This window comes from Eublepharis macularius, chromosome 3, assembly GCF_028583425.1.
Source record: "Eublepharis macularius isolate TG4126 chromosome 3, MPM_Emac_v1.0, whole genome shotgun sequence".
NCBI classification, from domain to species: domain Eukaryota; kingdom Metazoa; phylum Chordata; class Lepidosauria; order Squamata; family Eublepharidae; genus Eublepharis; species Eublepharis macularius.
The window spans coordinates 47,192,317-47,204,791 of NC_072792.1; the positions used below are offsets into that span (position 1 = coordinate 47,192,317).

Genomic DNA, 12,475 nt, shown 5'->3' on the forward strand with positions numbered 1-12,475 from the left:
AAGAACATTGTCATAATATTTGATCCTGCACATGGAACTTTTGCATGGCAAATGGCTACGGTTGTTTGGAGCAACCTTTAAAAGTGGTCCTTTTTAATCTTAAAATTCCATGTTGTGCATAATCTTTTAAATGCATTTAAATTATGTCTGTAACGTACAAAAGAAAGCAATTGTGTTTAAGAAACCTATTTCAGTTGTGACAGGCTTATGGATAGTAACAATAAGTAAGAATGCTTTACTAGTTAACATGAGATGAAGAAGACAGACACTGGAATGCCCCGTTATCCATGTATATCTTCAGTTTACAAAGACAGACCTAAAACTTTACAGTACAATAGTTCTGAGTCACTGTCCTTGGAAAAAGAAGGATAAATGGAAAGAAAATAGCTCTTCCACCTGGCTTCCTTTATCTATTACTGCAGATCTGGTAATGAATTAATATATTCCCAGTTTTAAGTCTGGATACAAAAGAAATTGTACAGATATGTTGATCTATTGAATAATAGGCAAATCTTGTCTATGGCTCATTTGAAAGAGACAGTAGAAGATATTCTTGTGCCCTGGTTCCAATACCTACAATCACAAATATTGCTGTATCCTAAAAGAGGGAGAGGCCCAGCAAACTGGTGGAAGGAGCCTTGTTTTCTCTGCTTCTGCAGAAAGGTTGGCTATATAGAGAGCTCAAGCGTAACAGGTGATCGGTGTAGTTATTTGTATGATCAGTATAAATAACCTACAGTGCCATCCTAAACAGAGTTACACCCTTCTAAGATAGTTGAAGTCAATGAACTTAGAAGAGTATAACTCTGCTTAGGGTGGCACTATTAGTTCCAAGACAGTGACCCAGCATGCAAAGTCACAATCTGTCCTCCTATCTATGGAATTTCTTCCGCTGTGCCTGTTTTCCACTTTTGCTACACTAACCAGTACAGAAAGTCTGTGGCGGAGGTTATTTAAATGCTTCCTGAACTGCCAAAGAAACACAGCAATCATTTTTGTATTATGATGATACAAATAGCACTGTTATTTGTTTACTTAGCTTCCCTGCTGGGAACTAAGAGTCAGAGAATTGCTATTTCATAGAGTCATAGAATCACAGGGTTGGAAGGGACCTCTAGTGTCAAAGAGGTCCCTTTCAACTCTGTGATTCTATTTGTGCATGATTGAAAGGCGAACACATGTACTATACTTTATACAACTGTCCCTCTAACAAAGATGGATCTGTATGCACAGTCTACATGCTAGATTTATCGTGGACCTGATCCATGTGTTCAGAATCAAAAAGAACACATGTACACAGCTAACTGTACATGCAGATAACATGAATTAGCATAATGAGATGTCTGAAAAGGGCATGTTCTCGTGCGACTGAACTCCCCTTTAGTTTTCATTAAAAACAAAAATATTTGACTTGTTAAAACCCATTGCCTCACTGCAGAGGTAATATTCTCAGACAATCAGGATCATGGAATGGTTTGCATTTTCCCCTTTCTCCTTCCTATGTGAACGAACTTTCATTTGCTTGATTTTTTAAAATTATTTTTGTTAAAAATTATTTTATTTACAAAGAAGAGAAAAAGAAAAAATTAAAACCAGCCTTATACACAATAAAAATTCCTCCCATGGTTCGTGATAACCACGACGTGGAGTTATATCTAACAGATGAATGCTTATTTTGGTTAGGTTTTTTTTTTTACCAGGTTTGCAAACCTGGTAAAAACCCTGGTTTCAAACCCTGGTTGTCAGTATCCTCATGACAGAAATGTACTATAGCTGAGCTAAAGCAAACAAGGGGTGAGTTCATGAATTAGCTGCACAATCCAGATCTCTTATAAATGGTTACAAAACTGGGAATAGTAGGTTGGAGTCAGGCCAAAATTTTCTGTTAGTGGAATGGACCTTTCCTGCCTCCTGCCTGACCAACATATTTGCACAAAATGCTACTCCTAGGTGATGGGAATTATGAGGAATGAGATGGGGAGGTGTCTGAAGCAGGAAGGGAGAAAAGGTGGAAATTGCCAATTCAGTCTAGATCCAATCCATTATATATGCAAAAGAGGTTCTTCACTAATAAGCTATGGCATCTTGCTCACTACTTCCATATAACTAAAATTAATTACTTCCTGTATTAAATTTGACTTTTTTTCTTGCTTTGTTGTTTGCTGTAGCTTGGCTTTGGGTCCTTCCTAGGGATTATTGGTATTCATCTGGTAGAGAACCGGAAGCAAATGGTAAGCAAGCTATACATTTAAATCCTGTTTTTAAAATCTGAATAATTTAAAAGGCTTAACTTGAATAAAAATGAGGAAATTTATGCTCTTTGAGTAATGAAGGTTAAATCCTGAATGCTTCTGTTTTTCACAACAGTTCCCCATGATATCCAGAGAAAGATTAAATCAATAAGAAGTACAAGAGTCAGATCATCAGTTATTGTTCTTTTACATTCTGTTTCCCTGCCAATATCTATACTATTTAATGTACAGTTCACAGTGAGTTTCCGTGAGTTTCAAAGATGTCTAATAGGGCAACCCTAAACAGAGTAAAACCCTTCTAAACCCATGGACTTAACTCTGTTTAGGATTGTACTGCATGTTGCGTTTAAAGACAACTCCACATTCAAGAAGCAATTAAAATAATTAGCTAAGTATACACTGTAAAGCAATGCGCTAAGCAGGGCTTTTTTTCTGGGAAAAGAAGTGGTGGAACTCAGTGGGTTGCCCTTGGAGAAAATGGTCACATGGCTGGTGGCCCCGCCCCCTGATCTCCAGACAGAGAGGAGTTTAGATTGCCCTCCATGCCGCTCAGCGGCACGGAGGGCAATCTAATCTCCTCTCTGTCTGGAGATCAGGGGGCGGGGCCACCAGCCATGTGGCCATTTTCAAGAGGTTCCGGAACTCCGTTCCACCACGTTCCAGCTGAAAAAAAGCCCTGGTGCTAAGTATGTGTACTTCTTTCCAGCTTCTGGAAAGATGCTGTTCCCCAAAGCTCTCAGTCAGCACAAAAGTCATGGAGCTCGGTGTGTGTTAAGCTTAAAGAGGGATTAGTGGGCCGTTGTCCTTGCTGGCTGCTTATATATGTAGTTGCCATCTCAAATGTTCTGTAGTCTCATTTTTGGCAGATTACAATCATTTATGTGGGTAGTTTGAGAATATAAGAAATGTGCCTGTGAAAAACTAAAGCTGCAATCCTTAGCATAGTTACTAAGTAAACACCACTGAATGCTTTGGGATACAGTGCAAAAGGCGTGTATGTGTCATTGATTATCAGTTCATTTTTGATTTATTGCTTGTGCTAGAGAAGAAATGTAAAATGAAATTTCACGAAGCTGAAATTTCAGCTTCGTGGCCTCCTGACTGGAGGTGGCTTGGAGCAGAAGGTGCATCAGACATGCTTTCTGCTCCAAACCTGGATCCCTGGTCATTTGGTAAGGGGTGACTTGGGGTGAGAAGCTTGGTGAGACTTGGTGAGAAGCTTGGAATGGAAAGCATTACCTGTATGTCTTGTGTGCCAAGCATCCCCCTCTCTCTGAGTAGCCATCTACATTAAAACATACAAACTGAAGATTTGTATGTTTTAATTTAATTTTAGTCACCTTGGTGGCCCTGTGAGGGCAGTAAGGCAGAGTATAAATTTTGTTCATCATCTTCGTCATCAGCATCTAGTTTGGGTGGGGGGGTCTTGTCTTAAAGCAGAAAGCATGCTGGGCATGTTTTCTGCTGCAAGCCCCCTCTGCATTAGGCTGCTGGTGAAGGAGTTTGGCATGGGGGGGAGTGTTAGGTTTGGAGTAGCTTATCACAGCAAGGGCCTCAGGGACAAGCAGGGAGTGGAGAATGGAATTGCTTCTTCCCTGCAGGTCCTTGTGGGTCCCCCATTTGTCATATAATAAAATCTAACAATTAAAATAATAATTAAAAACAGAGGATAGACATAGGCATCAAACAGCAGAAAACACTACAATCTCCAAAACCATTCACTCAAAAGTCCAAATTAAAAAACGTAACAAAATTTATTAAAATAATAGCAAGGCAGTTGTCATGGTCACTTTTAAAATCCTATTGTTTAAACACTGTGGAAATTGTTTTTGTTTTCTTTTTCTGGCTGTCTTTATCACCCTAAACAGGAACTCTGGTTAAAGCCATAAAATGTGCTTGTCTCAATTTAATCAATAAGAGAGCGTCTGTGAATAGAAGTTCTTGGTAGATAGATAGCTGCAGTGCCTCAGCTGGTGTTCGGTAGTCTTATATTGATTTATAGTTTTATTGTAGGGAAGCTGCTGTAGCATAGTGGTTAAGTGGTTGGGCTACAAGTCAGCACTCTGCAGGTTTGAATCTTACTACTGCCATGAGCTCAGCAGGTGGCTTTGCATAAGCAACTCAGCCCCAGCTCCCCAGCTGTATTGTGGCAATAATAATACTGACCTTGTTCACCACTTTGAATGGGGCACTAATTTGTAAAGAACAGCTATATATAAGCACAGTTAGTATTAGTATTGTCTTTTTCTTTAGAGGTGGGTGGGTGTTTCTTGATTTATTTTTGATAGGCTTAATTTGTATTCATGCTTAACCAAATGTTTTCACTGATGCTCACAAGAGGAGTATTAAGCAGCACTGTGTGACTGTTGAAATATTGCTCCCTAAAGCTGGCTGTAAATTGTGCTATGGTAGTTCTGTTTTTTTAAGTTTATGGTAGAGGCTGACTTGCGATGAAACTTTCCTCATGTGAGTGAAGCAAAGCAGACAACATATGTGAAGTCATCATCTTTCTTCTTTGTGAGCTGAAGTACTGTAAATTTTCAGTTCACAGAAAAGAAGATGCAATCTTGTGAACTTCCTCATTACGTTGCTCATAAGTGTAGACCACTTCCATGAGCCAGTCTTCCAAAGTCTAGTTGGAATTAGGTTGCCCAACAGTAATACAAAATCACAGGGCTGGAACTGAATTGAAGCCCATCGTGCTCAGACTGGATCTTCCTCTTTACCCCAAAGCTTACTCTTCCAAACATCATTCTTCCTATGGATCGAACCCAGGGCTTTTTTTTCAGCAGGAACGCGGAGGAACAGAGTTCCGAAACCTCTTGAAAATGGTCACATGGCTGGTGGCCCTGCCCCCTGATCTCCAGACAGAGGGGAGTTTAGATGGCCCTCCGCGCTGCAGCGCAGAGGGCAATCTAAGCTTCCCTCTGTCTGGAGATCAGGGGGTGGGGCCACCAGCCATGTGACCGTTTCTCCGAGGGCAACCCACTGAGTTCCACCACCTCTTTTCCCAGAACAAAAGCCCTGATCGAACCTATATAGTTTTTGACAATTCAAGCTGAATACCGCTTGTCAACATGTATTGGGGGCCTGCCAGGTGATGGACAATATTGGTAGTCTGATGAAAGGCAAAAACATCAAGTTTTTTGGGTTCTTGGTGGACTGTCATGTATATCATGTTCTGCATTTGGTTATGTGGGTTCTAAGTTGTGAAAAATACAAGAGCTCTAGAAAAGGCCAACCCTTTTCTACCCTCCACCAATTAAGTTTAACATAGGGAAAATTTTCTTTCTTGATCTTGGTATGTTGACAGACTTTGAATGTAAAGCAAAACTGATCCACTGGATCTCCATTAATCAAACTGCCTTATTTTCTTGAACAGTTACTCCCACCCAGCCAAGGTATTACCACTCAGACAAGAAGACACTTAAGACTGCATTGGAGGGGGGACTACACCATTCTGACTGTGATGCTTGCAGTGTCAAAGTATAAGTTCTGGCATAAATTACTGATGAATATTTAGTGTAATGAGTAGAGGTGGGCACGATCCAAAAAAATACCGATCAAGCTGATCGTGGATCGGTGCCGGCGACAATCCCGAATTAACGATCCATACCGATCATCTCTTGTTTCTGAGCCGTGGATCGTGGAGGCCAAAGCGGAGGGGCGCCCCGCTGTTCCCAGCGATACAGGAACGGTGGCTGATGCCGGCGGCATCTGTGTTTGTGTTTGGCTGTCTGTGTTTGGCCATCAGAGCTGCCTATCAGGGTTTGCAGGGATGAGATTGGAGTGCCCATGGCTACAGAACACCCCCTTCCCCCTCCCTCCCTTGGGTGTCTTCTCCCAGCTGGTGACTGCTTTGCTACTCCGTGGTTGGAAGGAAGCCCTGCTGATCAAGGCAAGCTGGGCTTCTATTCAGGTTTCCAGGGCGACAGAAGGAGGGCAAACAGAGCTCAGGCATTCCCCTGGCTCCGTTGCCAGGGGAATAGATTGCTGGCGCCTGAGTGTCTGGCTTCCCGATCCGAGCATGATCACCCCGATCCAGCCCCCCTCCCGACCGCTGGATCATTGGCCGTGCCTGAGCACGATCTGCCGGGTCCCGATCATGCGATCGCCATTATCGTGGGTTTTTTCCGATCGTAATGCGAATCGTGCCCATCTCTAGTAATGAGTAGCTCATTGTGGATTGTAGAAAAGAGTAAGAGTCCAGTAGCATCTATAAGACTAACAACATTTGTGGTGTGGTATGAGCTTTCTTGAGTCACAGCTTCAAGGCAGAAATGGCCATTTACATGCATATGCAATTACCCGTGTTTTTATGTGCACGTGCAATTTTATTTCTGCGGATGTTAGATTTTTGTCGGCAGCACAGATGGTGAATTTCATAGTTTAAGATAGAAATTCAACCCATCATAAAATATTTGGATGGATAACATTATCTTCTTAAAATGCTGATACTGAGCAATTTGAAGAACCAAAATATCGCCATGATTTTTCATTTGATTTAGCAGTATCAACTAAGGAAGCAAGTTTAAAAAGCAGAACTGTTTGTTTATATATATATATATATATATTTTCTCCTCAGTGGGGAGAAAAGTGGTTTACATAGTTCTTTTCTCCTCCAATTAATCCTTATAACAGTCCTGTGAGGTAGATTTGGCTGAGAATGTGTGACTTTCCCAAGGTTACCCAACAAGCTTCCGTGGCAGAGGCTTTGTGTCAGCACATTTGGTCAGGAACATGTGTATTCTCATTCAGAACCCACATCTGCAGTAAAAACAGTCCATTGTAAAAGACGACCTCCTTTCTACTATCCCTGCTTGTCTGGGTTTTAACACTCGCTAAATCAAGCACAAATTCCATGCAGCAGCTCATCTATACCAGTAATAAGGATCTGTGATTAGGTGATAGGGTAATGTACGACCACAAACAATTCCGAGAACCAAAATTGAACTGAAAAGCAGAAATAAAGTTTGGCTTTTTCCACATGGGCAATTTTTGCCGGTTCTATCCCCATTCTGCTTCGGGTTTTCTTCCAAATTCCACACTCTTAACTCCTCCTTCAGATTTCAGTGTGTCATCTTCAAGATTTCTAATTTTCTGCATGTGCTTATTCCCTGATGTTTTTCTTGGTGCAGTTTTGATTTGGCTTTTCAATTGAGCAGAATTTTCATTTCCCCCCCTTCCGCCCTCTGTTCCACCTCCCTCCCTCCCTGTGCAGGCCACCTTGTGCTGATTGGCCTCTCCACCCTCCTCTCAGCTCCTCCCTCCCCCTTAGGGTTGCCAGGCCCTCTCAACCTCCCGGGAGGGATAGGGGCCTGTGCCTCCCACAAGCGCGATGACGGCACTTTGGGAGTGATGTCATCGCACAGCCCCTGAGAGCGCGCCCAGGCTCTGCAGGGGCTTGAAATGGGCCCGATCTGTGCTGAAATGGGCCCAGTCTGCTCTGTTTTGCCATGGATAGGCCCCGTTTGAAGGTGCTGCAGAGCGCAGGAGTGCTCCTGTGCTCCGCAGCACCTGAAAACAGGCCCATTTTGTGCAGATCGGGCCCGTTTTGAGCACCCGAAATGGGCTTGTTTTGCTGCAGATCAGGCCCATTTTGAGGTGCTGCGGAGCACAGGAGTGGGCCCAAAATTGGCCTGATCCCGGGTGGCTGCTGCGCACAGTAGCGTGCAGTGCCACAGGGGAGTGCACCTGGAAGGTGCGTGCCCCCCACTGGCTAGGTAAGTGGGGGGTGGGGGGTGGGGAGTGGCGGTGTGAGATCCCCCGCCCCCACCAGGGGTCTGGCATCCCTCCTCCCCCCTCCTCCTTCCTCTCCTCCACCTTCTTTCCTAAGATGCATTTTTTAAAATGAAAACTTAATGACATTATAATGTTATTGCATTGTGTCAGTTTGCCCCACTGGTGCCGGCCTCTTCCTCTCTGGGCCAGCCCGCTTGGTGGGGGTTCATAAATCATAAACAAAAATGTCTACTTGAAGCATGGCTGTTGTGTATCAGGGAATTTTTTAAAAAACAGCATGATCATCATAACAATATAATGATAGGATTAATTTGTGTTGTGGTTATATGGATCTCTTTTAGTTTTTCAAAGATAAGCTATCTATGCATTTTGGGTAAAAAAAAAATCTGTTTTGGGGGTTACTCTGCACCAGCATTGCAGGTGCATCATGTTGGATTTCCATTTGCTTTAATTTCTCTTTTGCTTTTTGGTGTTTTTCCACTGCTAATGTCTTAGTGCTGGGTGCCTCCAGATGTCATAACATTATAAAGTAATAATGTGATCAGCCAAGCATAAAAATAAAAAAAAGAGGGGCATGGAGGTGTGACGGCACTAGTGAAATCAACAGTGACGCCAATGATGATGTTCACACTTCACCATTTAATCCTCTTTATTTCATGGCAGTGCAGACAGGAAAAAAAAAGATGGCACCCACACTGAGATTAAAAGCTGTGGGCAAAAACGTAGGTAGTCCAAATGAATCTGATCCTTGAAGGTGAACACTCAGAAAGAGAGGAGTAAATCACCCATGTGGAAAAAGCCTTCAGTACAATGGGGAACAATACAATCCAGGGGACGGGGGAGTTATGGGGGACACCAGGGGCCAATTTTTACCAAATCCGCCCTTGGTGCGACCCATTGCTTCTGTGTCATGTTGGAGATGTTGATGTCATTCCTGGTGCAATGTGGAAGTGGGGGTTCCTAACCTGTTCCCATGCCTTCCTGAGAGCCACATGAGAGATGGGAGGAGTGGGGGCTGGGAATGGGAGATCCCCCGCTACCCGCTGGCAGAACACTAGTAAGATACTCCACTCTGAAAGGAAAGAAGAGAGGAGTGAGTGAGTGCAAGGAAGTGTGTTGTCTGTGTTTGTGTGTGTGTGTGTATGAAAGAGAGAGAGAGAGAGAGAGAGAGAGAGAGAGAGAGAGAGAGAGAGAGAAAATACAGCTACCAATTCTGTGATCAAGCAAAAAAAAACTGGCTCAGGTGGACTGGCAGCAAGAATCCAAAGTGTAAATGGAAGATTGTGTGTTGCATGCCAGATGATCATTTCAGGCAACTTTACGAACCTCAGGTGGCTTATGATGAAACAAAAAGCACGCTTTGAGGAAGATTCTGTCCTCAGTTATAGATCAACTGGAGTGAGGGTAGAAGCTGGGGCCAAGGGTGGGAAACGGAGCTGACCCATGGAAGCTCAGAGGGTGGCCTTTGGCTACTCACATGCTGTCAGCCTGACTTACCTCACAGGGTTGTTGTCAGGATAAAATGGGGCTAATGATGGAAGGTGCTTTAGGTCCCCATTGTGGAGAAAGGTGGGGTGTAAATGAAGTAAATAAAATATAAATATAGCTGAAGATGGGGGTGCAGATAAAAGGTAGGGTTAAAATAAAATATATCTAAATTTTATAAATAGAAATCCATGCTGAACTGTGCTTACTAATGCATCAAAGACAGCCATTTGGGGGGGAGTGGGGGTTGCATTTTGATATCACTCATGTTTCCTCCTAAGTTAAAAGAATACTGCGTTACAAATACATAAATACATTTATAGCTTATTTCCGTGATATCCTTTGACGCAACTTCAAAGCAGAATGGAGAAACTTGGCCACCTTCTCGGTGACGTCAGGAAAGGAATCGTTCAACAGTCTATAGACCTTGAGTGACTCGGGGCGATCCATCGTACTAGCTAAAACAGATTTTAAGTATGTTTGACGTATACCAGCGTACAAATGACAATGCAAAAGAACATGTGTAATTGACTCAACACATTTTTGTTCACATAAACAGCATCTAGCTGAATAGGCTATCCTGTTAATTCTGCCATGTAGAATGGCCGAAGGCATAGGATTGCACCTGGCCAAAGAAAATGCTCTACGAAGTTGTGGCACCTGCAGGGAAGATAAATATGGAGCCATCCTCCCTACAGTGAGAGGAATTTCAAAGCTCAGGGGAGAGCAGGTTTTAGTAGAATTTGTTTTTTGAAGCAGCTCTAACATAAAATTATTTTTAAAATTATTTTCCTCATTCTCTTCCATCCTGTATAAAGGAAGGTGTTCTCTTAACTCAAAGTTAAATATATAGTAGTATACATGAAACATGAAAATGAAGTTGTTCAATCATAAATACGTAGATTGTCTGTCTCTACCTCTTTCAATATGTGGAATTGGGAGAACATTCCATGTTAAATCTCTTTTGGCAGGTGAATCAGCTGCATTGATAAGAAGTGGAACTCCATATTTTGAACATTATTCTGAACGGAGTGGGTGGGAATTTACCTTTTCATAACTTTTTTATCCACCTTGATAAAGCAACAGGATGCTTCAAACCTTTTGAAGGGAAGCTAATTAAGTAATCTTATAAATAGCCTTTCTTCCCTCAAGGGATGATTCTACAGTTGTGTAATTACAAAACTCTTTCCTCATTAGAAATCCATTGTAATTTAGCAAGTGCTACAGCTAGAATAGACATTAATGAATAATGAACACCCAGTACCCATGACATAATCATATCTTCTCTGCTGTGACCATCCGAAAGTGAAGTCTCAATTACAGCGCTGCTATTACTGAGGCGCCGACCTTTGGAAAGGGTAGGGTGACAGAGTATAAATTGTGAGGCTTGGTGCATACGGCAGCGATAAGACTTCTTAATAGCTGAGAACTGGGCACCAGTGCAAAATCTCATGTATTTTAATTTTCACGCTAGAGGTGGAGAACACTTTCTAGTACATTTGTGTTTGGGGCGGATGGGTTAGGGAATCTGCTAGACAGACTTGCCATGGTGTCATGGTAAATTACTTGACAGCTGCTGACCTTCTAAAGAACAACACCCTCCAGCAGAAGACAGTATATGTAGTTCTGTCCTGACAGCATCACCTCAAGCAGGCTGTAAGGAATTTCGGTCTTTTAGTACCTTTCACTGGATATTAATCTGCTTTGTTACCATAGTAACAAATGTGTTTTCCTGGTCACAGTTCTGCCAGATAGAGATAATCTTCACACACATATGGATGGAGATGCAGCAATACATCAGTTTTACCATGTGTTCACCTCACAAAATACAGAAGAGAAACTTTTTATTTAGATAAAATAAATGGGCTTACAGCCTTGTTCTCCCCTCCTCTATTTTTTTATCCTTTAGGAGAGGGCCTGTGGTTCAGTAGAAGAGTATCTGCTTTAGAGATGGACATGAACCAAGAAAATTCTGAACCATGTGGTTCGTGGTTCGTCATGTTTCACAAACCACAAACTATGAACTTTCACGACCGTGTCCCGATTCACAAACCGGTTCATTCGGTTCGTGAAAGCGTTACATCTGGGTCAGCAGAAGGTCTGCAGAGAGCTCTCCCGCTCCCGTTGCCTAGAAAACATTGATTGGTGCCAGGATGTCTGCAGTGACAAACCGAAATACGAACCAAATGAAACGAACTGGGTTAAAATTTGTCATGGTTCGTGAGAAATGAGCTTTCACAAACCGCTGGTTCACGAACCATGTACTGGCCTAGTTCATGATGAACTTCGGTTCGTATTTTGGTTCGTGCCCACCTTTAATCTGCTTTGCTTGCAGAAGGTCCCAGGTTCAATCCCTAGCTTCTTCGTTTAAAAGCTACTGGTGTTAGGTGATGTGAAAGACCCCTGCCAGAGACCCCGGGAAGCCACTACCAGTATGAGTAGACAGCCTGGACCTTGATAGACTAATGGTCTGATTTAGTATAAGGCAGCTGCATGTGTTTTTTTGTTTGACTCTCACCACAACCCTGTAAACTAGATTAGATTGAGAGAGAGTGACTGGATTCCATGGCATAATAAGGATTCAGACTAGAGTTTCCATCTTCCCAGTAGTGGTGGGCTGACGGGAAAAAAGAGTGGGAAACTGGGGGAAGGATCAAAAAGAGTCCAGTAGCACCTTTAAGACTAACCAATTTTATTATAGCATAAGCTTTCGAGAATCAAGTTCTCTTCGTCAGATGCCTGATCAAAATGCCTGATCAGGCATCTGACGAAGAGAACTTGATTCTCGAAAGCTTATGCTATAATAAAATTGGTTAGTCTTAAAGGTGCTACTGGACTCTTTTTGATTTTGCTACTACAGACTAACACGGCTAACTCCTCTGGGGGAAGGATGGGGTAGCATCCTGACATACTGATGTCACTCCTCGCACACCCATAAGAGATGTTGGCACATTGCTGAGGGATACCAGGGACTTTGTATTTGTAAAAGTAATGTT

The 12,475-nt window shown here is 42.6% G+C and overlaps 1 protein-coding gene across 1 annotated transcript in view; it reads left to right on the top strand.

Annotated features, from left to right (window-relative positions):
• The window catches only part of TMEM255B (transmembrane protein 255B), a 63,127-nt gene that overhangs the window by 15,662 nt on the left and 34,990 nt on the right, over nucleotides 1–12,475 (top strand). Inside the window, exon 3 of the mRNA XM_054974408.1 lies at nucleotides 2,169–2,231. Within this exon, the coding sequence (XP_054830383.1) occupies nucleotides 2,169–2,231 (63 nt within the window). The remainder of the gene's footprint in view (nucleotides 1–2,168; nucleotides 2,232–12,475) is intronic.